Raw genomic sequence first — 27,498 nt, forward strand, 5'->3', positions numbered from 1 at the left:
AGCAAGGTGCGCTGCTGCCTGCTAGCTATTTCCCACTGAGCGTACAGTGGTGTAATCTCCATTTAATTTAAAACACATATGCAAACCAGTTGCAGTGCACCACACCAATATAAATACTAGAGCGCATCATCTTTTTAGGTCACAAAATGCTTTGCTCAAGGCATCTTTTGAAGCCATCACACCAAGCACACACTGTAACAGACGTTATTTGTAAATTGTGTGTACTCAATATAATAAATTTAAGCAGGGACAAGTTTATAACGCTAAAAATCATAGGAATGCAAATTACATTATAGGCCACCAAAAATTAGATTTTTTTTTAATTGATTGCAGTGTATAATTTCCCAGATAGTCCCAGTCAGTTCTTACAACATTTAGCTGATATTTCCCACAACGTTTATCATTAAAAATGGATGTAAATCTTTAAAAAATATTAATTATATGTTTAAACATAAAAATGATGCTTAAATAGATCTTCTGCAGGGTCAGAATGAGAGCTCACTGGAGAACGCAATATCATGGATAGAAGACTCGTATTTTATCCTACTCTTTAGATCTTAATAAATTATTTGTTTATTATAAAAAGGAAGATTTTTACTTCAAAAGATCTCAATTAATGGATTGGATTACTTTCGGATTCACTGCAGAGAATACAATGGTGAGCAAGTGACATAATTCTAAATTTCTCCAGATGCAATGATGAAAATACAAACTCAGCTACATCTTAACTGGCCTGAGGGTGAATAAAATGTCAGCAAATTTTCATTTTGGGTGAATTACTCCTTGAATGGTGCTGTAAACTGTAACAAAAATGTAATTTCAAAAGGTTTTTATTTTTTATTTTTTTGCACCATTTTGCTAAGACTCAGCAGCCAATCCAAAACCAGCAAACCTGAACAAAAGTGTTCAAAGGCAGCCAAAAAGCAATACTTTATAGACAATGCACTCTGATCCACTCATATACTGTACGTACTGAGTATGTTTGCTGTAATCTATATAGTTTCCCACTGTTAACACTTTAAGCCATTCAAATACATGCGGCACATTTTCTCCTTATTTTATAATAATTCTCACAGCTAAATAAAAAAGCTAGTTATTGAACATTTGGGACTCAATAACACTTTTTTGTTAAAACGACTTCAATTACCTGAGCACAAACAAATGACCAATCTTCAAAAGCGATTAGAATCTATTAAGCATTGTAGTGAGTGTTTTCCCTACAAAACCCCCTTATTACAAAAGCAGGCGATTTAATGATAAACTTGATTGGATTTGTGGCTGGTGGAGAGACACTCTCACTGGCAGGTGCCATTAGCCAAGTAATCATTGTCATGGGCTGATAAAGACAGAGAATAGCTGTCCTTCAGGCCCTGCTCTTCATAAAACTCAGCCTCCACTTAATCCTCAATGTCTGGCTTATCTTCCACCAATAGCTCCATTATTTCTGTCCATTGGCACACCAATACTGATATAAGGACTTGTAGCAGAATATCCCAAGCAAACTGCCTCAATTTTCAGGTCCTTATGAGAATGAGCAGCTGAACGTGTTTAGTCTAGACTCTAGATTCATACGTGATCCCTGAAAGCCTACTTGGAAAAGGCAAACCTGACAACTGCAAAGAATTTTGATACATACGTAGAATTGCTAATGACTCGATGAATAATAAAATAAGTTAAATGAAGTTTAAACAAGCATTGACTTAGTAAAGGGGCATGTTGTCACTTTGTGAGGTATATATAATAAATTAAATTATATATGTATATAAAGTTTGTGAAATCTTATGTGACATCTGCCCTCTGAGACAACTAGGCCCAATCTCTCCCATCTGCGTGGTGATCACTAAGCAGAACTAAGTTTTTTCAGATACGAGTCATTTCAGATACACCCAACATCTAATAAGCATTGCATATTTCTCAAGCATACAGAACATGTTTTTCAAGGTCAGAAAATTCCCAGTTTAAGGCAGTGCTGCAGCAGCTGTAAGTTAATTTCATTCATATCACACAGAGTAATAATCCACCTCGTTTCAACTCGGTGCACTCTTGTGAAAGAACAATATCAGGACGTGACAACATTTCAGGCAGCTTATAGATCCCCGGTCATTAATTTATCATGCTCTTACCGTGTTTGGCTATGCAGGATCGTCTGTTCGGCTGCAGGCTGTACCCATCTGTACAGCTGCAGCGATATGACCCATAGGTGTTCATGCAGGTCTGGCTGCATGTCCCATACATGGCGCATTCATCATGATCTGTACACAGAGGAAAAGTCATTTATGACAAATTAGGTGTGCTCAAACATGACCCAAATACATAAAATCCACTTAATGTGGCCTCTCGGTGGCTTCTCCCTATGCCATCTCATATTTCCGGGCAAGTCCTGCCTTGCACCAGTCTCTAGAGCTTTGCCTGTTTAAGCTGTACTGAAGTGTAATGTTCCACTGGTGATTTACTGATTTTTTATTAATTGAATGTCCAGAGACACCTTCTTCGATCAGGGTATAAAATAGAGCCTAAAAATTCTTTCTTCTTCCAACAAATGTATAGCAAGTGAAAAAAAGGCAATGTGGTGGAGTGTTACTTTATATATATATATATATATATATATATATATATATATATATATATATATATATATATATATATAATGAGGATTTTGTGACCTTAAATAAATAAAAGCTATTTCACACAAAATCTATAACAAAATAAGTATGCATCTATTTTTGAGATTTTTAAGAATCTCTCTTAGAAAAAAAACAAAAATCGAACCAAAATGCATATACTCTACATACAATATTTATTAAAACATTTCTAATATAATTCTAATGTAATGTTTAACAGTTTGGAGCAGTATTAAAAAATAAGTAAGTACATACAATTGTATGCCATATCCGCATTTAAGGTTTGATTGGTTAAAATTCAATAATAATAATATAAAAATTAGTATAAATAACAATGCTTCAATGAATTGTACATATTTATTTTTTACTGTATTGCATATCTTCCTAACAAATAAACAAAACAAACTAACTAACTAAATAAATAAAACATATATGGTAATTGTTTCAATCCAAAAGCTCATGTGGGATTATTGGGTTAGAAAGCTGACTTGATTTGACCCAATTTGGGTTAATATTAGCAATCAGTAACCCGACGATGATGTGTTAGGAATGTGCAGGATGTGAAAGGTAGCATGCAGCGAGTCTCGCAAGTTCAAACGCGAACGGATGTGTGTGCGACGAATTCCGTGTCTGCGGTGCTTAAGATCAGATCAAATCAAATTACTTTTATTGACACATCACCACAGCACATGTGCCTTGGTGAGTAAAATTCTTTGGAGCGTGCTTCAGACAGTGCAGAAACAATTTACATATAGACAAACAGATTTAAACAGATGACAATGAACAAATACAATATACACATACCTATACGCAGTACACACAGTGTAATATTAAACATACTTACAGTTAGCAGTACACATTATACACAGTTTGTACATACTTACAGTTAATAATACACATTAGACACAGTATGTACACATTCAACATTATGTAGACAAATGTACACAAAATTTGCAAGGGTGCAACTGATCATACATGAATTGGATATGCAAATTATTATGGAGATGCATTGGATGGTATCCAGTGGTAGCAGATATATTATTGTATTAAGTGAAATGTGTACGTATAGTCCAGTATTGAACTGTGTTGGAGTTAAAGTACTGTGTGTGGCATACCATATTGTAGGTTTATGCTGTAGGATTTTGCAGTAGGGTGTATTAGTTCTGACTGTTCATTAGTCTGATAGCCTGGGGGAAAAGCTATCCCTCAGTTGGCTTGTGTGGGATCGGATGCTGTGGAGACATCTTCCTGATAGCAGAAAAGAAAGCACTCTGTGGGATGGGTGGCTGGAGTCACTGATGATCCTCTGGGCTTTCCTCATACACCGCCTGGTGTACATGTCCTGAAGAGAGGGAAGCTAACAATGTGGCGGGAATTTCACGCGACCCTTAGGAGAGCTCTGCGGTTGCCAGCAGTGCTGTTTCCAAACCAGTGCAGGTGTAGAATATTCTGAGGCTCATTCCAAACTTCCTCAGCTGTCTCATGAAGAAGAGGTGTTGATTTGACTTCTTTAGCACTTGCATCAGTGAGTGTAGACCATGAGATTGATGTGAACGCAGAGGAACTGTTACTGGAAACAGCCGGAAGCGAAGAGGAGAAAGCTTTTTGAAACTAACTGGAATGTGTTCTTTTCAAACTGGAGGGTTTTGTCCGGATATGTCCAACAACATTGAGCGGTGACTGATGAGAGGTAAAGCCGGGAACTGAACTAGTCAAAATGGTGATTGAGGACGTGGATCAAACCGGTAAAATCAAAGATGGTAAAATCCTGTCAGTTTACTATAATAAACAGTTTAATCTTAACTTTCAGTGTTTATTATTGTGTGTTTATTGGCTTAATGGTTTGGACATAATAGTGAAAGTGAAAGTGAAGTGACATTCAGCCAAGTATGGTGACCCATACTCAGAATCTGTGCTCTGCATTTAACCCATCCGAAATGCACACACACAGAGCAGTGAACACACACACACACACTGTGAGCACACACCCGGAGCAGTGGGCAGCCATTTATGCCGCGGCGCCCGGGGAGCAGTTGGGGGTTCGATGCCTTGCTCAAGGGCACCTAAGTCATGGTATTGAAGATGGAGAGAGAACTGTTCATGCACTACCACCACCCACAATTCCGTCCGGCCCGAGACTAGAACTCACAACCCTTCGATTGGGAGTCCAACCCTCTAACCATTAGGCCACGACTTCCCCGTAATAGTTCAGTTTCGTCAGTGGGTGAAAAACATGAATAAATTGAACAAAATCTTAAATGTGTTCTTGAACAAGCTTTTCAAAAGAATTTGGTTTAATTGAATAAACAATAGTTGCTTTGCTTTTTTTTACAAGCTGCAAGTGTTGTATTTACCCTGTAACTGATTGGAACAAGAGAGAAAAAGTTGGACCTAAACACAGAACAAGTTTATATTTGCACAGTAATTACTGAGAAAAAATATTGCACTAGTTTAATTGCCTTTAATTGCCTTTATTGCCAAATTAAACCCTCTACTCTTTTGACTATAAAAACATCACAGTATACATCCACTAAAATACAAATGGTGTATTGTGTATTGTTTCTGCGAACAGCTGGAAAGCGGATAAGTATGTTTTTATCTATATTGAACACCTTGATGGTTTATCATGTAAAGTTATTTGGTGATAGTGGTGTTGGGAGGTTGCTGCTGTGACTCAGCTGAGATTGAAAAATAAGCTTTCATAAGGTAAGTAGAATCATGAAATATAATTCAGCAGAAAATCATTAACTCATTTAATTAGATTATTTTAGTTTTGTTTTTCAGTAATCTCCATCATATGTCATTTAATAATAGAATGGTTAAAAAATACCCAGGCCTATAATAAAATATAAAATTATAAAAAGTATTATCTTTCTAAATTACTCCCAGACATAAGATTGTTGTTTAGACCATACATACCACACAATATTAGAATAGGGACCCCTTAGCTTCAAAATACCTTAAAGTATAAATTATCTGTAGTTTTACATTGTGTTACCCCTTTATTCCTCAAACATTGCATATTATTCCATTATACTAACACAGAGGAACTAAATAGGCTCACTATAATAATTAAAGTTACACCGAAACTTCAGTTTACTTTGTTATTTGCAGGTTGCATATCTGGTTGTTACCCCATTATCACCCAAACTTATTACACGGCTCTGTGGAATGCTTGATTCTGACTGGTCAGTCGTGACATTCTGAGGTATGTTATCCCTCGGTAACAACCGGTAAAAGCTGATAACACAGGCTCATCCGGGTAACTGAAGTCAGCGTTGCACTCTTGCTAGGAACAGTTTTTCTTGTTGGAAGCTTTGCATTTGTTTAGCTAATAAAATATTAAATCTCAATAAAAAAAAAAATGATGTAAAATTATTTAATTATGTCATCCTAGAGACTCGCTCTCTCGTTTCATTCAAACGCAGCTGCTGCCATTTTGCTATGATTGTTTTGTGCACTGTAATGGATTATAAGAGAACTAACAAACAAAAATTATTTTATTACCTTAATTATTTATGTGGTGAAATGTTGTGTAATAAGTGGTTTGACTGTGTCATTTCCCTTAAATGTCCGTTTAGTTTGAATTTCATGCTTGCTCACAACTGCAGTGTTCACAGAAGATTTGCGTTCAAATATTTCAACTCAAATAAATATTTTGCATCTAATTATTTATTTATGTGGCAAGAAGCTGTGTTATAAGCGGGATAATGTACATCCAGCCGGTTGTTATCTTAGAATAAATACCTTCAGGCTGATACAAGACCCCTCCGCGTCCTGATACCCCTGTTTGGGTTTATTCTAAGAGAACAACCGGCTGGATGTACACTATCCCTAACATAACATACTGTTTCCTTATACATACATGTACGTTTTTTATAGATACACTATAATTACAGAAACGTACACTGTAGATTCAGTATACGTACATAATTCTTTGCAGGTTGTAATCTAAAGTATAGGATTTGTGCTGTTGATGCTTAAAAAGGCAAGAGAACTCGCTGTGTACTGCATTCCCTGACTGGAACAGATTCATTGCTGTAAATCTTTCCTCTGATTTCTGCTACTGAGACAATTAGTCACAACATGGCAATAGATCAGATATATTTCACCATCATGTAAAACAACCAGCCTCGACATTATATTCAGAGGGTCTCATTTAGGCCAAACCAGGCCGAGAAGTCACTTTGACCTCTGAAGTCAATGCCATGTGTCAAATAAAGCAGGACAGGGGTGTGAAAAGACACCCTAGGGACAGACAGCCACCCCTCTCCCCCTCATCGCCCAAAGCTGATCATTTGTCTGATATGCCTGGTGTGACCCTGAGAGTGCCTACCTCTGCAGCTACGCCCATCATCTCCCACCTCGAATCCATCGGCACAGAAGCAGAATGTGCCGTTTCTGGTCATGATGCATCCATAGCGGCAATGCAGCTCGTGACAGGCTGACAGGAGTTCTGTAGGAGGAGAGAGAGGGAGAGAAAGAGTTTGAGAGAGGGAAAAACATGTAAATTGCTTTTTGATTTCACTCCCTCTAAAAGCCCTTCCTTGCCATCAGCGCAAGGATGTGCCAGAGCGTACTGACAGTTGTGAGCCAGAGGCGGGGATCAATAGCACTCCGTGAGGGTGGAATCAGAGAGGTGCTCCACACAAGGAAAAAGAGGTATAATTAGAAGAAATACCTAACCTTTCTGCTGAAAATTCTATGGGGAAAGAAAAAGGTTTTGTTTGGAGACCTGCAGAAGCTTTTAGCAATTCTTCCTGGCCTTCGGTCCTCAAAACTCAATCAACCTGCCACAAAAGACTTGTGCACAACTGCTATTAGGTTTTCCATTAATAGTTTCCACAGTAAACCTTTGCTGAACACCACATTTAGCAAGCACAGAATGGAAGTGCTGCTTTTTCCATGATTGTTTGACATCCCATAACAAACATTTTGATTGGTATCCAATGCCTTTTTCTAATAACTGAATATGAATCTTCCATTACTATTGCAAAAATGCCACTAAGGAACAAAAATACAGTTATAATGTACCACATGCAGAAAGGTTCATGATCCCAATGAACTACATCTCATAGGGGAAGAAGAAAAAAATAGTTTGAAGGCCATTTTATTTTCCAGTTGCAATAAGTACAGAAAACAAATGCAAAACAAACTCTTTACACATGACACAATGACACAAGCAGTCTAACCCATAAAGACCCTAAAGATCATAAAAACCACTGATACCGATTTTTTTTCTCCTTAAATATAATGGTATTTTGCATGTTGTGTTTTCAGCCTGATCTCACAGTCAAAACGTACATATTTAGACGACCATATAAGTTATCCATATAAATTTGCTCATGAAGCTGCTTTTCAATGCGTATCTGATTATTATTTTTTTTAATTTATGTGTATTTTCCCTTTTTATCTTTTTTTTTTTTTTTTGATAAATGTAAGATCCCTATACCTCACCCGAACCTAAACCTACCCATTTTATACAGAATGTTAAAAGAATAAAACATAAAACACAATTTTAGTAAAAAATATAACATTAAAATGTTTTTTTGAGCCACTAACGTTAATCTTACATCTACCCCTAAACCTACCCATAACCATTTCTTAAAACTACATAACGTTACTGTTATAAATAAACAAATAGCAGACAAACAAACATAACGTTAATCATTTATTTTTTGCAAAAAAAAATATTAAAAGTGGTACCAAAACTAGTTCAAATGATAATTAGTTCCAGTCGCAGTCCTCTCTGGAGGTAATAGTTTTTATAGGGTACAGAGCAGAATTTAATTTATTAATCCATGAAATTATGAATCTGTCTTCTCTCCGTGAAGGCGCACTGGCGCAGTACTGATTTCAAATGTCTATCAACTGAAACACGACATGTCGCAATCTGTGACGAATTATGTGAGAACCAATGAGAGTTCGATATCAGTGCCGTAAACGTTAGATTATTTACGTTTTTTTAGCTGCTAACACGTAAGTATTTGTACGTTTTACTGCTATAAATACGTCTAGGTTGTACATTTTTATGTGCATGAAAACGTAAGTAAATGTACGTGTGGTAGAACCACATTTAACGTAAAAATACACACTTATACTCATGAGATCACGTTGGTGTTTTAGGGTGAATTTAACAAGTCTTGAAAGTTTTCACAAGTTTAAGTAAATAAATACATAGCTATAATTAAAGGTGCACTAAATTATTTTTTCCAAATGATACTGATAAGCACCAAAAGAGACACACCCATTACCCAACAGGCCCTTATTTTGAAATCTCTGCCTCACATGCACATACACACATAATGCACACAGTGATCAAGGAAACAAATGAAGTTGACACAAAACTCATCTATCAAGAAGAAACAGCGCAACCTCACGATTTACTAATTTGTTCCCCCGATGTCATAAAAAGTAGGCACGTTTTCTCATTTGTTTCCTCAATGTACTAAAACATGCACGCAAATACTATTTCATTCCCTCGATTTCCTAAATCGTCCGCACAATTTGTTCTCTCGATATATAAACCATGTACACAATTTAGCAAATCGAGAGAACGAAATAGTAAATCGTGTGCACGATTTAGCCTACTTTTTTCCCTGTATACCATGTGCGGGGCTCCGTAGTTACACATACAGTCATATTAAAAAATGTCACTGTAAGCTATAAACATCAAATCACAAAACATAATTTCTATCATTTGGATTAAAAATAGAGACCCCAAACCACTTTAATAATACTTTTTGAAGTTATTTAATTATTTTCTTTATTTGAGCTCTTACAATAGATCCTGTAAGGCAAACATCAAAAATGCATTGCATTTTGTGTGTGGAATATCTGACAAAATGAGCATAACATGACAATTTTCTACTAAGACGACCCTAAAATTCACTTTCGAGGTGTCTTTTGTCTGCCTTGCGTGCTGTGCCGTCTGTCATTCTCTCTGGAAGGTCTCAGTGGAATACTAGTGCAACAACCTAAAATTATTTTCATACAGTGCAACAAAGGCCACATCAGCACGTCTCTGAACCCCTCTGTCTGCCTGTCACATATTAAATCATCTGGCAGTTCCTTAGTTCCAACCGGCTATTGTTCACTGCACTCTTAAGACATTTGTGGGTGTGGATTCAGCTGCATAATTACAATTGCTACAAAGACAACTGATTTAACAGCTTCACAAAAACACATGTGAATAAGACACTATTCCGATCTAAAATAATGAGCCCTCACAAAGAAGAGCTTAACTTCAGGTATTACAAGACATGTGACTGTTAACATTCATTAAAGGAATGTATGCAAATCTGTTCTTTTGATTTCCTACATCTAGTGTCTGATTACCATCATTAGAAGAGCATTCATTAATAGAATCAAGCCATATATCTGGTTATATTTTATTCATTGTATCAAACCAAATCTACTTCTGTACATTTTCTTTTTCTGCCCTGTGCATCCTATAATACTGATTTTATACATCAATCTACATACATTTACATGCTACTATTATAATTACTATTACAACTACTAACAAAACATGTATAAAATTAGCATCCATCGACATTCTTGACTCTTGAGTTTAATACAAACCAAAATAAAATGCATTATTAATCAATAAAAATATGACTACTACTACTAATAATACTAATACAATATTTATAAAGTAACATTTATTGAGTTTCTTCATTTAAAATAAAATAAAATAAAAAAGTGCTTTCCAGTTATGTGTGCAATTGAAATCAGACAGATAAAACAAACGCAGATGGTCTGTGAAAATTAAATTTATGGCTGAGACACGTAGCAGCCATGCTAAAGTAGATATGAAAGATTTATGGGTTCATAAGTTTCATGATATGTCCTAGCAGCAGTGCCATGCTTAAATGGAACTATGCTTGCTACAGAATCTGCAAATACAGGTTGGATAATAGTCAACAAAGATTTAGGGAGTATCCCTTCATTATCTTCTAATGTGACCACGCCCCCGCGCTGAACGCCCTATTCAGATTCTAATGTTTCACTGATGTGCGCGGCTTGTAAATGCCCACAAAACAGAAAACAATGCAGCCGTTTTATTTTACCGTTTGCTTTGCAATGAGGGGAATAAGGCATGATCTACCCCAAAAAGATGTGATGTGGATTACCTCAGGATTTGAGATTTGGATTTCCTCAGAAAAAAAGAATGAAGCGCTTCATTCAGCAGAGATCATAAACATGAGTAAGTCTCTTTTTATTTATTTATATACTTGTACTAGTTTTCACATAACCTGTAAACATTACACTTTTAGACATTAGACACGTTAGACCTTTTCAGAAATATAATTCCTTACTAAATGTATAATCAAGAGAAACGTTATGAAGTTTCAATAACAATATATACACTACATTACTATACCATTCAAAAGCTTGATGTCCATTCTTTCAATTTATCCCCAAAATCCTGAAAACATATTCTCAGCTCTTTTTAACATTAATAATAACAATAATAATAATAATAATAATAATAATAATAATAATAATAATAATAATAATAATAATAATAATAATAAATACTTTTTTTTTTTGGTAGAAAATCTGATTGTTAAAAGGATTTCTGAAGGATTGTGTGACTAGAGTAATGATGCAAAAAAATCAGCTTTGAAAGTCAGCTTTGATTGTTCCTAATAATGTGTTTATCTGCACTTGCAAGTGGATATTAAATTATGTTATGGGATAATTAAATATATTCTAAATAAACTACAAACATAAAATTATATACGTTTATTTTGTCCTCACATTATTTCTTGTAACTCTTCCCTCTCAGTCACACAGCTGACCGAAATGCTCATTATGCAGCTCATGCATGCTCTCTGCATGCTATTCTGGACATTCAGGTTATTGACATGGGGTTGGTGGACTGATTGGAGGTTGGGGTTTTGTAGAAAGAGCTTGTGGTTGAACTAAAATTGCCTACAGCACATTTAGGACCTGTTGTGTTTTGATAGTCCAGAAAAAAAGCTACACTAGTTTAAGATCTGATCTTGCTATTCATACAGGTATTCCATAACTCTAAGCAGCTGCATTCATGAACTTTTTATTGGATGCAACCTGCTTTGTGGAGACAAAAGCCCAAGCAAAGGGATGAGATGGTATGCTGACAGACAGGACTAATCCTTATATCTGCTTTCAAACTTCAGTAAGCTCTCATGACCCGGCACGTAGCAAACGGATATTCACAACAATGTCTTTTGCTGATGCTGAAAATGTCATGGCTTTACTAGGGAAAGTTAAAGAAAAGTTTACAGAAGTCATATCAGAGAATTCTAAACATTAAAACAGAGTCATGTGACAAGTACAACACATCTTTAAAAGGACAGTCCACCAAAAATGTATTTTTAAATGTTGTGTGAGCATATTTTGGCTTGACATGAGTTTAGCACTTGTTCTTGTTGTGTTTTTTCAATTTTATCTTAAATAGTTATTTTTAAAGAAACATTTCAAGGTAGAGTGGTTTGTTGCAATCATTTGCATTCTGTAAATGTTGCATCGTCTTTCTTGCACTTTATAAATGTGTCCTGTATCACAGTATGTGTATTGCTAGAGAGAACGTGTCCTGGTTATGGGTGCTCTCATATGCCCTGAATGCTGCTAAAAATTATAAATTACAATTTCTTAAATTAAAAATGAGCTCCCTATTGGATTATTTTATACAGCTAGTGTTATATTGTATGGTTAGATACTGTAAATAAACTAATACATTCAGTAAACATCTTAACTTTTGGTACTTAAAAGTTTTTATCCCAACTTTAAGATGCTAATTATGATCTCATTCAGTAATGATGCATAAACACCAATCTACCTATGCATGTTTTCAAGAGAAAAACATAATTCACCAATAAATTCCATACTAAAATGAATTACAAATATGCATATGTGCAGCTGACTAATAAGAAGCCTGCAATCTTGGTTTGTTTTTAATGGTGTTTATTGTGATCGAGCGGTTTTTGAGAAAAGCAGCATTGCGCAAAGATTTTTCAATGCATCTCTCAGATGAAAATTTGTATTTTTAGAAAGTATAACATGTTTGCTGGGAATTAACAAAGGCCATAATGGAGAGTTTAGTGGAAAGCCATTTTATGCCACTAGTTTGGCTGCTTCTTCTGGCACAGAGTTGCTTATTTAAAATATTCCAGATTCATTAACATTAAAACAAAGTTAAGAACAAATTAATGTTTGTACAAATTCATCTTATAAATACAAATAATCCACATAATTATTAGTGAATGAGACACATTATTTTCAGGAATTATTCAAAAGTTTTGTTTTTAATGCAAAATACTCTTAACTTATTCTCAAGACGAAAATAGCAGTTAAGAAGAATTTTACTTTAGAATGTTTCAAGAATTTGGGACCAGAAGCAGTAAACCTTTATATTCTCCATGGCAAAGCACTTATTTTTCTTGTGACAGAGGGTCAGCCTCCCCTCCAATCACTGTCGCCCCAGCCCACATGAAGCTTTACCACAGGAGGGGCGTGATAACGGAATGCTGCTGGCAGTGCGTGACGAGGCTCACTTGATGCTTATTGTGCCCTGTCACCACTGCCATAAATTCAGCATCGCATCTCTCCTGTGCTGAGCCAGCCTCCTCTTGTGCATCACAAACTGTCCTCGGGGTGTTCTGCCACACGAGGGGCCACCAGTAAGCTGTTGACTCCCTGGCCTAGCCAAGTGGGAACAATCTCCTTTTAAGGGACCTTTTCTTTAAAATTCCTACAGAAAAATGTCAAGGACAGATACTAACTTTAAAAGCCTTGAAAAACATACAGTAGCAAAAGATCAATGGTGGTCCTCACTTGCTGACCTTGATGACAGCATCCCGTGACTTTCAAAAATACAATAAAATACAGTAAACTCTCAAATAAAAGTAAGTCCAATATGCAAACAATTGTCTTAAAGGGAGATTCATTTACTTACCCTCAAGAGAGCGAATATATGTTTCTGCCGCTCTATTGTTATAGCCAAGCTAAATAGATCAAAACTGGCAGCAATTATACTGTATTAACACAAATCTTATCTATAAATGAATCATAAGAAAGTATAATTTTCACAAAAAATATTAAGGTGTTAGGTGAACCGATTATGAAAATTCTGTCATTAGTCACCCACCATCATGTGATTCTAAACCTGTAAGACCAACATGTAAGAACTTTGTTCATCTTCAGAAAACAAAAAACATTTTTTTTGTAAAAAAATTTTATGAAATCCGAGAGCTTTCTGAGTTTCCATAGACAGCAACACAACTGAGATGTTTAAGACCCAGAAAGGTACAGTAGTATAGACCTTTTTGAAAAGTCCATGTGACATCAGTGGTTCAACTGTAATTTTATCAAGCTACGAGAATACTTTTTGTGTCCAAAAAAAACAAAAAAACAATTAACAACTTTTTTTCTCTCTTCCATGTCAGTCTTTGACATGCGTGCATGTTTTCAGATAAATATCTTAATTTGTGTTCTGAAAAAGAACTAAGGTTTTACAGATTTGGAATGATATGATGGTGAGTAATTAATGACATCATTTTTATTTTGGGGTTAAAGGAAAACGACACCATTTTTCTATATTCTAATATGTTCTTCCCTCAGCTTTGACAGGTTGATACGTACCTCTCCCGTCTCAGTGCGTGCACTCAATTGCTGTAGCACGCGGTGCCACTATGCTAGCGTTTAGCTAAGCACCATTCATTCCTTGGGATCCAAACAGGGATGAATTTAGAAGCCACCAAACACTTAAATGGTGATATTACTGCGCCAAGGTCGAAGTGCTGCAAAGTGCTCTTCCACCATACATTATAGTTATCACTTTTTATCTGCTTAGAACTCGTGTAACTACTCATGTAACCGTCTTTAAATAGGGAAAACATGGCAGTGTTTGGTGGGTTCTAAATTCATCCCTGTTTGGATCCTAAGGAATGAATGGTGCTAAGATAAAGGCTAGCATAGTGGCACAGCGCACTACAGCGACTGAGTGTACTCACTGAGACGGGAGAGGTACATATCAGCTTGTCTAAGTTGAGGGAAAACATAGTGGAATATGGAAAAATGGTGGCGTTTTCATTTAACTATCCCTTTAGAAAACACAATGAAAATAGTGAGCACCAAATCAGCATATAGGAAGGGTGTAAAATCGAAGACTGACGTAAGGACGGCTGAAAATTGTTCTTTGCCTATGAATTTTTATGCATGTTTATGCATTGCCCAACAGATCACATCTCCAACTATTATTCATTTCATTGAGAGGCTCAACAGAACTTGGAAAACATCAAATTAAACCTGTGGCAAATTAATGATAAAGTTGTTATTCTTATCAATAACTTAGAGAAGATTCTTTCTTCTATTGAAGTAATACACAGATGGCCTGAAAACTACTTATTACCCCACCCACACAAACATGAGTGAAAAGAAAGAGCAGCAGAAGTCTGTAATTTTACTTTCCCATATGGATTAATTACAGGCCAGCTCTGGAGACCTTCATGGCCTTTGTTTCTCCAAGGTCTGTCTTAATCCAATCATTTGCCTGGTTTTCAGGGCCCCCTAATTAATCTGGGACCAAATTAAGATGCTGATCTTTGCACAAGCCATGGCCATTGAAGAAGCAATAGTGTTTAATAAGCATGCCGTAGGCCTGCCTCTCTGAGAGGAATTCAATTTGTTACAAATTTTACTCTCTTGACAAATTAAAATTCACACAGTATGTGTGCAACTTCATGCATTCCTGATGTTAAAGTAAATGCCATATTTATCAACATATGTTTGTGAATGAAAAGTCCACAAAGCATTTCTTAATTAAATTGCAATGAATTTGATATACACATGCAATACAATGTTTTGGAAGAACACTTTGTTCACCAAGGCTGATGGTATTATTTGATGGATTGGAATTAATTTGAAAATTATATTTGATAGAAAATACAGTCAAATAGAGTATTAATTTCAATTAGTTTGAATTTAAAACAACTATATATTTTTTATCTGTTTGTTACTTTATTATATATATTTTTTAAATAATGTCCAAGCTGTGCATATTCTTGTCAATCCCGATGCAATAAGCATTAAGAATTATCTTCTGTATTCATTTAAGTGATGGAAATTCCCATAAATATGCAAGACAAAAGCATCAGTGTAAAAAATTTAGCGTCTCAATACATTTTTAACCTCCCTTTCTACAGAGAAAGAATAATGCTGTAATTGGATTTGATATCTCCAGATTGTATTGGGTTCTTTCAAAATATTACAAAAGGTAATGATTTGACAGATGATTCAGATGATACAGTGAAAACAGAGAAGCACGTCAAACACTAATGCAAAAGCCTGGCATTTCTAGAAGTCAAAAATAGCAGTGAAAAAGCCGAGCTTTAAGTCAGTCACAGCATTTAGAGTTACTACAGCGTAAAGAGTTTAACTTGTTAAATGCTCTAGCATTTACTGTTAAAAATATGTTAATAAAACAACAAAGATTGTTGGAGTACATAAAAAATATATAATAATAAAAACAATATTTTATTTTTGTATTTCAATATTTCCTTGAAATGTGCAATAACCAATTTGTAAGTTTTAATTGTTTCTACATTTTTTTTTTTAAGTGTTGGCATGTGTGAGTTTCATCATGGAATATCACACAACCTTCAGTTTAAAACACCACAAAAGTCATGCATAAAAACCATTAGCCAGCTTTGCTGCGATCATTACCAAAAAGACTGTTCCTTCTCTTCTAGATAATCCTATTAGTGAAAATAATGTGACTATGAGACTAAAACTGACCGAAGGATCCTGGATTAAGAAGCATTTGGTTCCTGGGTTAATCCTCCAGAGTTAGCCTATGCCTTTATGAACTCAAACGGGTCAAAAAGTCAATGGTGATTTCTTGTTATTGCACAAACTTGACCCCACATTACAGTTTAGGACTATCCCCAAACGAAGCACAGTCAACTCCACATTGAGTGCTACACTGTCATAATACCATTCAAATGAGGTACTTGACTTTCACATTTATGGTAGCCTGATAATGAAAGGTGTGTGACCCGCTGAGACTAACAATATGAGCCATCTTCAAACAACAGTGAACGGCCACAAACTGTACAGCATCACTGAACATCATCGGTTTCATCTGAAAATGACCAGCAGCTAGCAAGGGGAACGCTTCATGGATTCTGGATGATATTACATATCATTGCACAAAAAAATTCAATAAATATGCTAATAGCTTATGTGTAGGTGAATGCACTCCACTTTTCTTTAAACTGAAGAGAAAACAGGAAATGGCTTGCACTGCATTTGTGGATATTTACATTGGCACCATTGTTACCGCTGCCATCCTGACCCTGGGGGATACTGTTTGTTTGTTTATATGAATTGTTGGAAATTAAAAGTTAATCAAGTGAAATAATTGAATGCTGTTGAGAGGCAAAGCGAGGGAGGGAAGGTACATCTGTGACATGTTTTTTCATTACTTTGCAAAAGAAGTGTTATCTATTAACAATGACATCTCCAAATTTGTACAACTATGCAAATGCTTGTTTTACTTACGACAAGTTAATGCCTGCTGATGTGCACACTGATTAATTTACTTTCAGCAAGGTTTTGTTGAATAATATAGTTAATTTTCAAAGTTGTCTTTGTAGGGTTGCATCAATACTTATGACGATAGGTCAGCAAGATTAAGAATAATAATAATAATAATTATATATATATATATATATATATATATATATATATATATATATATATATATATATATATATATATATATATATATAGAAGATCTGGAAAGTTGCAAAGAATAAAATCTCAAATCCAAAGAGATATTCTTTACAAATGTTAAGAGTCAGCCACTCATACCTAAAACGGCTTGTTTTAACAAGACTCCCCATTTCTACATCACAATGTGGGAAGATTTGCAAAGGAGGCATAATTTCATTCTGGCTGTAGTATTGTTATTCCCGCGCCGCCATGTTGTGGAGATGCTGTGTGTTTCATTGTGAAAGCGAAACTACTTTGTTTGATGTTCCAAAAGAGAATGATATCTGTTTTTCTTCATGCCTAGAGCTGATCCGAGCTGGTTGCTGAGGAAATATATCAACTTTGCACTGTGAATATATATATTTAACCTTAAAGCCCATAAAATTGCATTACACCAAATACACAACATAATGTTATTTTAGCAATGTCAAATGTCCCCTTTAATACAGTACATATGTATCTATGTATAACACTTCTCATAGCTATGTGAAAATAAGTGAATTATTGGAACAGTTAATTGAACACATTTACATGCACACTAGTAAGCTGATAATTCACAAATATCAGCTTATTAAAATAATCAGTTTTCCCCATTTACATAAACATCATTAACCTGACAATGCAAGTGAGCTGCGTTTACATGACTTGATTAATAAATCAGGTTATTTCCAAGTAGTGACGTCAAAATATAATCAATTGCATATCTGACTCAAGAGTATTCCATACATTTGTCAGATGATGTTAAATTAAGCTTGCAACATGTCGGGAAACTTGCAGCTTGTATATTATCCTCTCATGCAGTTATAAACTATGAATTGTGACTGAACTACTTCTACTTCTGCTGCATGTTCTCTGAAGAAATTTGTATTATTTTCTGAGCCATGAAAAAGTCTTTTGTGATATATTTCCTTCTTTCTTTACTTCAAGACGTTTGCTTGGTCTAGATGCTCTTAAATCTGCACTAATAATGCGTTCCTGTCACGTATCACACATGAGCACTTCAATAAGCTGACAGAAAGCAGGTTATTGTGATTACATATCATGCAAAGTTGGAGTAAGAGGCAAAAAAACTAGAGAGAGAGAGAAAGTGCGTGTTACAGAGCAGGGAGAAATTGAATGAATTGAATTGAAATTAAATTAAAACAACATTTAAATTTTGTTTAATTGCTGTGCATGTCTTTAGGCATAGATTTTTGTTCATGCTTTAAATGGGAGAGAAGCATCTCAATGGATCCAGACTGTACAACAGTAAGCAGGCAGTTTTAATGTGCAACACATATAGAGAACTATTTCTGTAATCATATCTCAGGGCTGTGAAGAGACTTCCTTTGTACTGAAAGAGACTTTAAGCTTTCTTCTTTTTTATTTTCTACTCCTGTAAATACTTTAATTGGTATGTAATTGCTTTTGAGAAAGGGAATTATGAGCTGCTTTTTTATGACTGAACATAATACAAGCACATACCACAATCGATGAAATTACCTAAGGGTGTTAATTTGTTATTGCATTTCAGCATAAAGACAATGTAAATAAAATTTGTTTTGATATTAGCTTGCTTTTCACAAATCATTTTCTAGCCAAAAAACTGTACAACTGTAGCCCTTGTCCTATGCCTGCATGAAATGAGAAAACATTTTTGATAATTCTTGGGTTAAAAAAAAGTTTGTGAAATACTTCTTCCTCCTCTGCAAATCACTCGCTGTGGTTGGACATTTTTTGTTACATATCACACATGCACACTTAAATTACCCAGAAAATGCAGGTTAAGGTGTTAATATACTGACAAAAGTTGCGAAAATAGGCAAAAATCCACCTGTGTCAATCAGTTTATTCCTAAGCCATTTATGAACATACCTCGATAAAGAAAAAAGGTTTAACATGTTTACATGACCATGAGGTTTATTAAGCATAACTAGTTAAAGAATGTGCTCGTAAATGCACTCAATAAAGCCTAAGACCACTCAGTTCCAAAAAGAAAACATAAAACCTGTGCTTATTGAAATAAAATATTCAAAAAAGTATTTTACAGTCCCTTTGAAAGACCTTATGTGTATAACCACCTGTTACTATGACCAAATGCTGTCACCAGACATTTTCTTGCCACTTGTATGCTCACAGCTTGTGAGGAACTTCTGAAAATCCCACCTAAGAGCTCCTAAATTCAAATATGCCCTCTCCTCATCTCCACCTGTCAAGAAGCAGTACTGGCTGAGAGGAGCCAGATTTTGCACAGTGAAAAAGAGGCGGCCAGGCGGTGGAAAAAAAAAAAAGTCTCCACTCCACTGAAGGACAACCAGTAAAATAAAGAATTGCAGAAGTGTGTGAAGGTGAAATAGAATGCTGTCTTTGTCTTCCATATGGCCACAGTTTTGCGTAATACCCTCCTGGGATTCATTATGTATATTCATTACGAGAGGGGGAGGGAAAGTTTCAGAGGAGAACCAGCTGCCATGAACCAACTTCTCCGCAGTGACCTCATTTCCTCCCGTCTGCAGGTGTATGGCTGGAAACACATGTCGAATGTCCCGGCCCAAACAACTCAGCAACCAGTGCTTGCTCATTCAATTAGCCCTTTTGATGAAGTAAACTATGTTGCTTAGTTCTGCAGACGGTTAAATCACCAACAAAAACACGTCCAGACTTTCCACTTCTGTGCAACCTCTAAATCTGTCTTACGTATCATTACCAACATCTGCATGGGGTTTAAAAGCTAATGTAATTTTCCTTGCACACAAGCTGCAAAAACATCAATATAGAGGTGAAAGACTAAACAGAATGAAGACACTTGAGTAAGGGAACATTTGCGTTAGGACTGCAGTGAAGTAAACTGAGGCCCAGAAGTCTGCGAAATGAGCAAGAGTGGAATGAAAAAAAAAGGATTTATTGCCCCAGGCACTCCTTGCTTAATTAGCTGTATCTAAAAACAAACAAATGGAGGAGGAGAACAATGAACATAATGTCTCTTAATGCTTCCTAACACCCAAGGATAACTTTCTGTGATACATCACTTCAGGCTCTGAGCACCTCTCTCTTTATCTGCAATACGTCAAGTCAAAACCTTAATCTTTCTGCCCACTGAACTAGACCAGTCTCTTTCCTTGCACTGGAAGGTTTTTCTATCAGAGAAAGATGTTTTGAGGTCAGCCCTTCCTTTAGGGCAGATAAACCTGAGAAGTGAGGTTTGGCTTATAAGGAATTAGCTAATATGGTGGCAATACAGGGTAATACAACTAATAATGTCATGTTTATATACCAATGTAGACACTACAAAAAAAAAAACAGGCAGCTTTCCATTGTTTCTATGAGAGGAAATATAATTTGAAGTCAATTTAAAGTATACTTAGTGAAAAAATTATATTTATCTTTTTTTTTTTTTATACAATTTCCAAAACCCAGAAATAATGAATCTTAGCTCAGCTGTTAGTAAACTTGGCTTATTATTATTTTTTATTATTAAAAAATAAAATAATAAAATAAAATAAAATATTTACTTAACAATTATGGAAGCTTGTTTCTGAAATACAATAAAATAAAAAATAAAGACTAATCTAAACTAAATTGTCTTTTGGCACTAGTTTAAATTTTACATTAATTTGCTGTAAATAAATCATAAAATGTGTTTCTATTAGATAAAAATAAAGGATATTGTGATTTTTTTTTTTTTTTTTTTTTTTTTTTACTTTTTTTTTGAATTCTGACTTTTTATTGAAATTACAATACAATATAATATAATTTCAGAATTCTGAGATAATAACAGAATTCTGAGAAAAAGAGTCACATGCAATGAGATTACTACATTTTTTTGGATACAACTCTGTAAGCAAACCTAATAGCATGTACATAAGTCATATTTCTCAAGTAATACAAGAGTAATTATTATTCTTCGACCAGTCTCTCAAGTCTACAGAAACATGTTGTTGATCCAACCCTTCAGGACCCCCCAGCAATCCACCTGACATTATAATCTGGTGTTGTTTATATGGATCACTAGCCAGTTTTCAGCCAGGCTCTGGATCAAAGAGCAGGATCAGCTGCTCATGGCACTACCCAGCTGGGTGCCACACTCTTCCAGTTCACCAAAGGTCGCACTCTTGGCCAGTCTGAGGTGTGCCGCCTCTACTAACGGGCATCCACCCAATGCCAACTGCTGAGTCGGTATTGTCATATCACAGAGACCAGGTGGCTCCACCGGCTTGTTGTTGTGGTCTGGATGATTGTGAACAAGAGTTGATAGTGTCCAACATCACACCTGCGGCGTCATTCACCTGTTTGCCTTCCATTAGCGTAAAACCAATTTATGTAAAGATATGCAGCGTTACGCTGTCAATATAAAGGCTGTTTGTTTCCAAACAGTGAGCTTACTGATATTGACATATCAAGATAGATATCTGACTAGCAAAGACATTATAATTTATAGTACTCACCTCGACAGTGGACTCCTTCGTCAAAACCGTCCTCACAGTCTTTCGCCCCATTACAGAGTTTGTTGAAGTGAATGCACTTTCTCGTCCCAATACACTGTATGTGATTTAGAGGACATCTGACTATCACCTCCACCTTGCCTAAAGAACAGAAAAGAATGAGGTCTGGTCATACAGGTCTGGTGTGATTTTGGTGAAAACATATCATCCACACAGTTTCACTGTATTGTCAGTAATTACTTTGATAACTGCTAAGACAGTTTTATGCAAATCTACGTGGTTCAGACAAATGTCACTTGCTTTAATTTGCTAAGCTTTGAGGGATGCAAATGAAAATGGGAAACAATCCAGTTGATTGAATTCAGCTTAAAATGCACTGCCAGCCTCAGAGTGACTTCATTTTGTGGCTAAACTTTTCTTCAGCATCATTTCCTGTTGATGGTCCTTTAGAAAAGTTCTAATAGAATGGATACAGGTTTCTCATTTACAATTCAACCTTGCTCTTTCTTATCCTAATGAATGCTAATTTAATTAGCAACTTAAAGCCAATATGTCTCTTACTGTAAAAGTAAAGTTCTGCCGTGCAATGAGGTTGCAGAAACCATTAAAGCAAATTGGTATTTGTTTGAAAGTAGAAATAATAACAACGTAGAAATGACTAATTTTTACCTATTTATAACCAATCTGCAAGGACAGATTAAATTGATCAAAAAAAAAGTTACAAAAGATTACAAATAAATGTTGAAATTTCTCTTGGATGTCTCTGGAACTTTCTATTCATCAAAGAAAAAAAAAAAAAACATTGATGATAAGAATAAATGTTTCTTGAGCACCAAATAAGCATATTCAAATGATTTCCGAACTAGCACTTGATACTGAAGGCTAAAGTAAAGACTGCTGAAAATTCAGCTTTGCATCACAGAAGTAACATATAATGTCAAATATATGAAAGTAGAAAACAGCTATTGTAAACTGTAAAGTTTCACAATATTACTGTTTATTACTATATGCAGTGCATACACACACACACACACACACACACACTGCAATGCACAATGCAATGCACTTTAAACATACTTTCTATAAACTAAGTTCTTAATATAAACCCCCCCAAAATTATGAATTTAATGTTAATAAAATTAAATAAACAACGGTTAGAATCAATATGTAAAAACACTCCAGAAATAATATTATTCAGACCATTACAAAGATAGCACTCCAGATAAACAATAAAGCTTCACTAAAACAGGTTGCATGCAGTAAATGATAGCTTTGCTGTAAATAGCCCTTTTCTCCTTTAAAAAAAATACATCAATAGTCTGTAAATGCAGCCACAAATGCAAATGAGTTTACTTGAAGGCATTATTCTGTACAGTAAACAGACGTTCGCATGTAGGCTATGCTGCTAAGCTATTCTGAATCACTCTGTGTGTAAGAGAAAGAGAGCTAGAGAAAGAGAGGACGAAAGAGAGAGACGGAGCCAAAGCCTCTGAGATATCTATTGACACGGCTGCACCAAGCAGCTGTTTAAAGATTCATGAAGCACATAGGTGACCCTCATCTGCTTGAGCAGCCACAAGAACACATAAAACATGTCTAAGTGAAACATCGACTTCCATCTCGCACACTGTGAATATGTCACATTGCACCTTAACTACATTGGTATCAATTACCATAACTGCAACACAGCCACTTAGCGTGAGATTTATAGCTCATGTGACAGGACCTCTTACAAATCTCCGGAGTCCCAGTTTCCTCTGAGCTCTGATCCTACACAACTGAAAACATCCTCCGGAAGAGTCGAGGTTATTCATCAGCTTTCATTTAGACTTCATGAGATAAAATGACGCTGTAATTAAGGGGGTCGTTTAATGGGGGACTGTCATCCCTTAGCATATAACAAGTGTATGATTTATCCGCCGATGCACATTTATGCTTTTCACATTTCGCCAAAGTATCCCATTGTTCTCACAGACGTTTCCCGTTTTCGTGGTCATGGAAATGTACTGAAACTTTTTTTTTTTTTTCACCTCTCTCCGAGCCCCAAGGATATTCTAAATTAGGGAAAGTCAAATGTAAGTGACCTCAAGTTTGCATACTCATATTTCAAAACGTGAGTACAAAAGGCAGGCTAATCAACCTCACAACCTCGTGGCTTTTCTTCAGAGAGCTTGAGGAGAAGACACAGGACAGGCTTTCAATTAAAACACCATTTATTTCAATCCTTGGCCATACATCCACACACACACACAGCTCAGCTGATTTAACAGTGTCAGAGGGATTTTGGGACCCAAATATGTTGATTAATAGCCATGCTAATTTTCAATTAAAACTGTACAGATATACTGGCAAACATCTCTCAAATTATGCATTCATGAGGCACTTTTCCATTATTCATGAGTAAATACGGCAGCAAAACAATCGAGGGGCCCGTGTCACATGTATTGCTCTGGTAACGCAGCGGAGTGAGGGGCTGTGACAAACTGTGATTATCCTAATAAAACTGCATTGTCAAATACAGAATCATTCCACTCACAAACTGATTGGGGACTAATCTAATCAGATGAGAGGGAGAGATGAATATTCAGGAGTTTCAGATGCACCGTGCTGGATAACACAGATGGCGTCTGTGCAGTTGAGGGATGATAGGAAATTTTGTCTCTTCACCCTGTACCGAATTAGAAGCCAGATAGCACTCATGGTGAAACATCCTCCATCATGAGAAAACTCATGAAAGTGGAGACGGAAAACACATGCTTATCATACTTGCATGTAGGAAAATTGTCAAAAAAAAAAAAAGAGATAGGATAACAGTCTATAGTGAATTATTGTGAATATGTATGCCTTTGGCCTTTTAATTTACATGACTTGTAAAGTGAAAAGCTTTGTGTTTTTAAGAAACAAATCCATCATTAACTTTAAACCATCGCTTCGAGCCAAAACACCATTTCATAATTCAAAATAACTCATCCTACTGTGAAAAATCTACTAACATATTTGTGACCTTGTACCACAAAGGTACCACTGAATAAATATCCAGTGATTTATGGTTTGTTAGGAAAAGTACAATATTTGGCAGAAAAACAACTTTTTGAAAATCTGCAGTCTGAGGGTGCTAAAAAATCTAAATATTGAGAAAATTGCCTTTAAATTTGTCCAAGTGAAGTCCTTAGCAATGGATATTACTTATCAAAAGTTAAGGTTTTATATATTTATGGTAGGGAATTTACAAAGTATCTTCATGGAACATGATATTTACTTAATGTGCTGATGATTTTTGGCATAAAAGAAAAATCGATAATTTTGACCCATACGATGTTTTTTTTTGTTTTTGTTTGGCTATGCTACAAATATACACATGCTACTTATGCCTGGATGCGTGGTCTAGGGTCACATTTTTTTTAGAACTGATTGAAACTTTTTTACAACATTGTTTGATCTGTGCATATTTCTCACCTGATTCATGACTGTTTCACTGGAGAAATCAAAATTATGGATAGAAGACTTGCATTTAAGCCCGAAGCAACTAATTGAATTTAAAAACATCTCAATTAATTTATTAAAAATATGGAGTGTTTCACATTACACAACATTAATTGAAGTTTATTAGTGTTTATAACGTATGGATTACTGCAATGTTTTTATCAGCTTTCTGAACTCAAATTCTGAAAGCACCCATTCACTGCAGATAATGCACTGAAGAGCAAGTAGTGTAATGCTAAATTTCTCCAAATTTGTTCTAATGAAGGAACAAACTCATCTACATCTTTGATAGTTTTTAGGTGAGCAAATTTTCATACTTACAGATTTACATAAAAGTGTACATAGCCCAATGTTCTGTATGTCTAATTCAAACAGATCAACCAAACATGATAATTTGGGAAAAAATTAAAATGTGCACCTTTGCCAGTTATTTGTTTAATTGGCATAATATTTGTTACAGGTTTCACTATATGAAACAAATAAAATAAATAGCCAACTCCATTTCAGGACTGTGCATACTGACTAATACATTATAAAGTAAGGCTGTAGAAGGCTGAAGTTCTAAACTGCTATTCAACCTCTGATGTTGAAGAGGAGCTAGTCTAAAGTTGGTGTAATTGCACTGATACGTTATATATATATATATATATATAATATATATATATATATATATATATATATATATATATATATATATATAGGTATAACATTTTACGTTCTCTTACAAATGCACACATAATCTCACTAGAATTCATTACTGTTCAAGGTCTTCAGCTGTCTGGCTCTGTAAAAGGACTTCAGGATGAAATGTAAATACGAGCCTCAATTAGTTGCCCAAAGAAACCAGGAGTCTCAGGAAATCAAATGATTTGAGCTGAACAATAAGCATACAGATGGAGAATGCACTCCTGCTCCATACAAAGTAGAGCCACCACAAGTGAACAGCATTTTGGCCCTTTCATTAATTTGTTGGAATGGCTTTTGTGTCACTTTAAAGATAGTCCACTGCCAAAATAAACCAGTCCCCTTCTCTTTCACATACTGCTTTTAATTAAAAAAACCATGGTGATATCTACCCACTTTTCTCAATGTAAAAGAAGAGAGATCAGCTAATCCATCTACTTAAGGTTTAACTAAAGGCTTTCATATGAAATCATCCATTCTGCTTCTTTAATCAAGGAATCTAAAATAATGAATTCTTTGAGGAAAATAATTAAAACATTTTTCATGGCAAGCTCAAGGGATGACACCTTGCCAGCATTTAAGTAGTCAATACCAAAACTTGTAAAATTTAATTCTCAATGGCAATTTTGAAATCACAGCAAAAACTAATATGATTAGTGCACCTGAAAATAATAATTAGTATTTTATTAGCATTTTTTATTTTTATAGAAAAAAAAATCCCATGCATTTCTGTACAGCAACAGGGGGTGGTAAATGGGCAGCCCATTTAAATGATGCACAAGTTAATAGATTAAGAGTAATACATCTTATCCATAACCAGAAATACTTACTCTCCCATATTCTGATTTCCCAATGTAAACCAGTTTTCTTTTCATGATTATGTGTATACCTCTGCCAGTGTATATATTTTTCTATAACATTGCCGACATTGTATATTAAACTCCCACATTAAACACTCCTAAAGTGATTTCTTGTTTACGGTAAGAGTGTTTTCCTCTATCTTCATTTCTGCAATCAGTTTTTTCTCTCCTACACACAGAGTCACTCAGACACGGTATTTATTTTCCCTCCCTTGCTGTAGGTCAGTGACATTTGAAATGTTCAGTGCACTGGCATTCGCGAAAGAAAAGCCAGTTTAAAACTGACCTTGGACAGGAAAGCAAACTGTTCGCAGTACATGAGGTCCCTGGGCATGCCTTCTGAGCTCCACTCTCACCAATATCTCTCAGAACCAAAGAAAAGCCTCAGGTCCAATAAAAACACAAGCCAAAGGACAACTCTACAATGGTTATTCCTCAAAGACACCCCTATGGCTCCCATCCGCGGTTTACGTGCTGTCTATTTTTCACAGGAGAGAGATCATATGGGCCTCCATATGGGGTTCTCAGAGTTTGAGGCCTCGGTATGGTTATTTAATCATCATTCAGCACAAGAGCACAAGCCTCAAGATGCATTGTTCATATATATGCAAATGAGTCTAATATTTTTGTTGCAACACTTTAAAGTGATTTAAAAGAAGGTATATC

General features: G+C 35.4%; 1 protein-coding gene across 2 annotated transcripts in view; it reads right to left on the bottom strand.

Moving 5' to 3' along the window:
• LOC113108465 (low-density lipoprotein receptor-related protein 1B-like) overlaps positions 1-27,498 on the bottom strand; it is a 133,607-nt gene that overhangs the window by 28,247 nt on the left and 77,862 nt on the right. Inside the window, exons 4-7 of one of the 2 annotated variants that reach the window (XM_026271611.1) lie at positions 25,747-25,754; positions 21,809-21,946; positions 6,958-7,077; positions 2,124-2,252 (exon numbers count right to left, since the gene is read on the bottom strand). In XM_026271611.1, coding sequence (XP_026127396.1) covers positions 2,124-2,252; positions 6,958-7,077; positions 21,809-21,946; positions 25,747-25,754 — 395 coding nt within the window. The remainder of the gene's footprint in view (positions 1-2,123; positions 2,253-6,957; positions 7,078-21,808; positions 21,947-25,746; positions 25,755-27,498) is intronic. The other variant, XM_026271610.1, reaches the window with a different exon arrangement.

This window comes from Carassius auratus, chromosome 9 (assembly GCF_003368295.1).
Source record: "Carassius auratus strain Wakin chromosome 9, ASM336829v1, whole genome shotgun sequence".
NCBI lineage: Eukaryota > Metazoa > Chordata > Actinopteri > Cypriniformes > Cyprinidae > Carassius > Carassius auratus.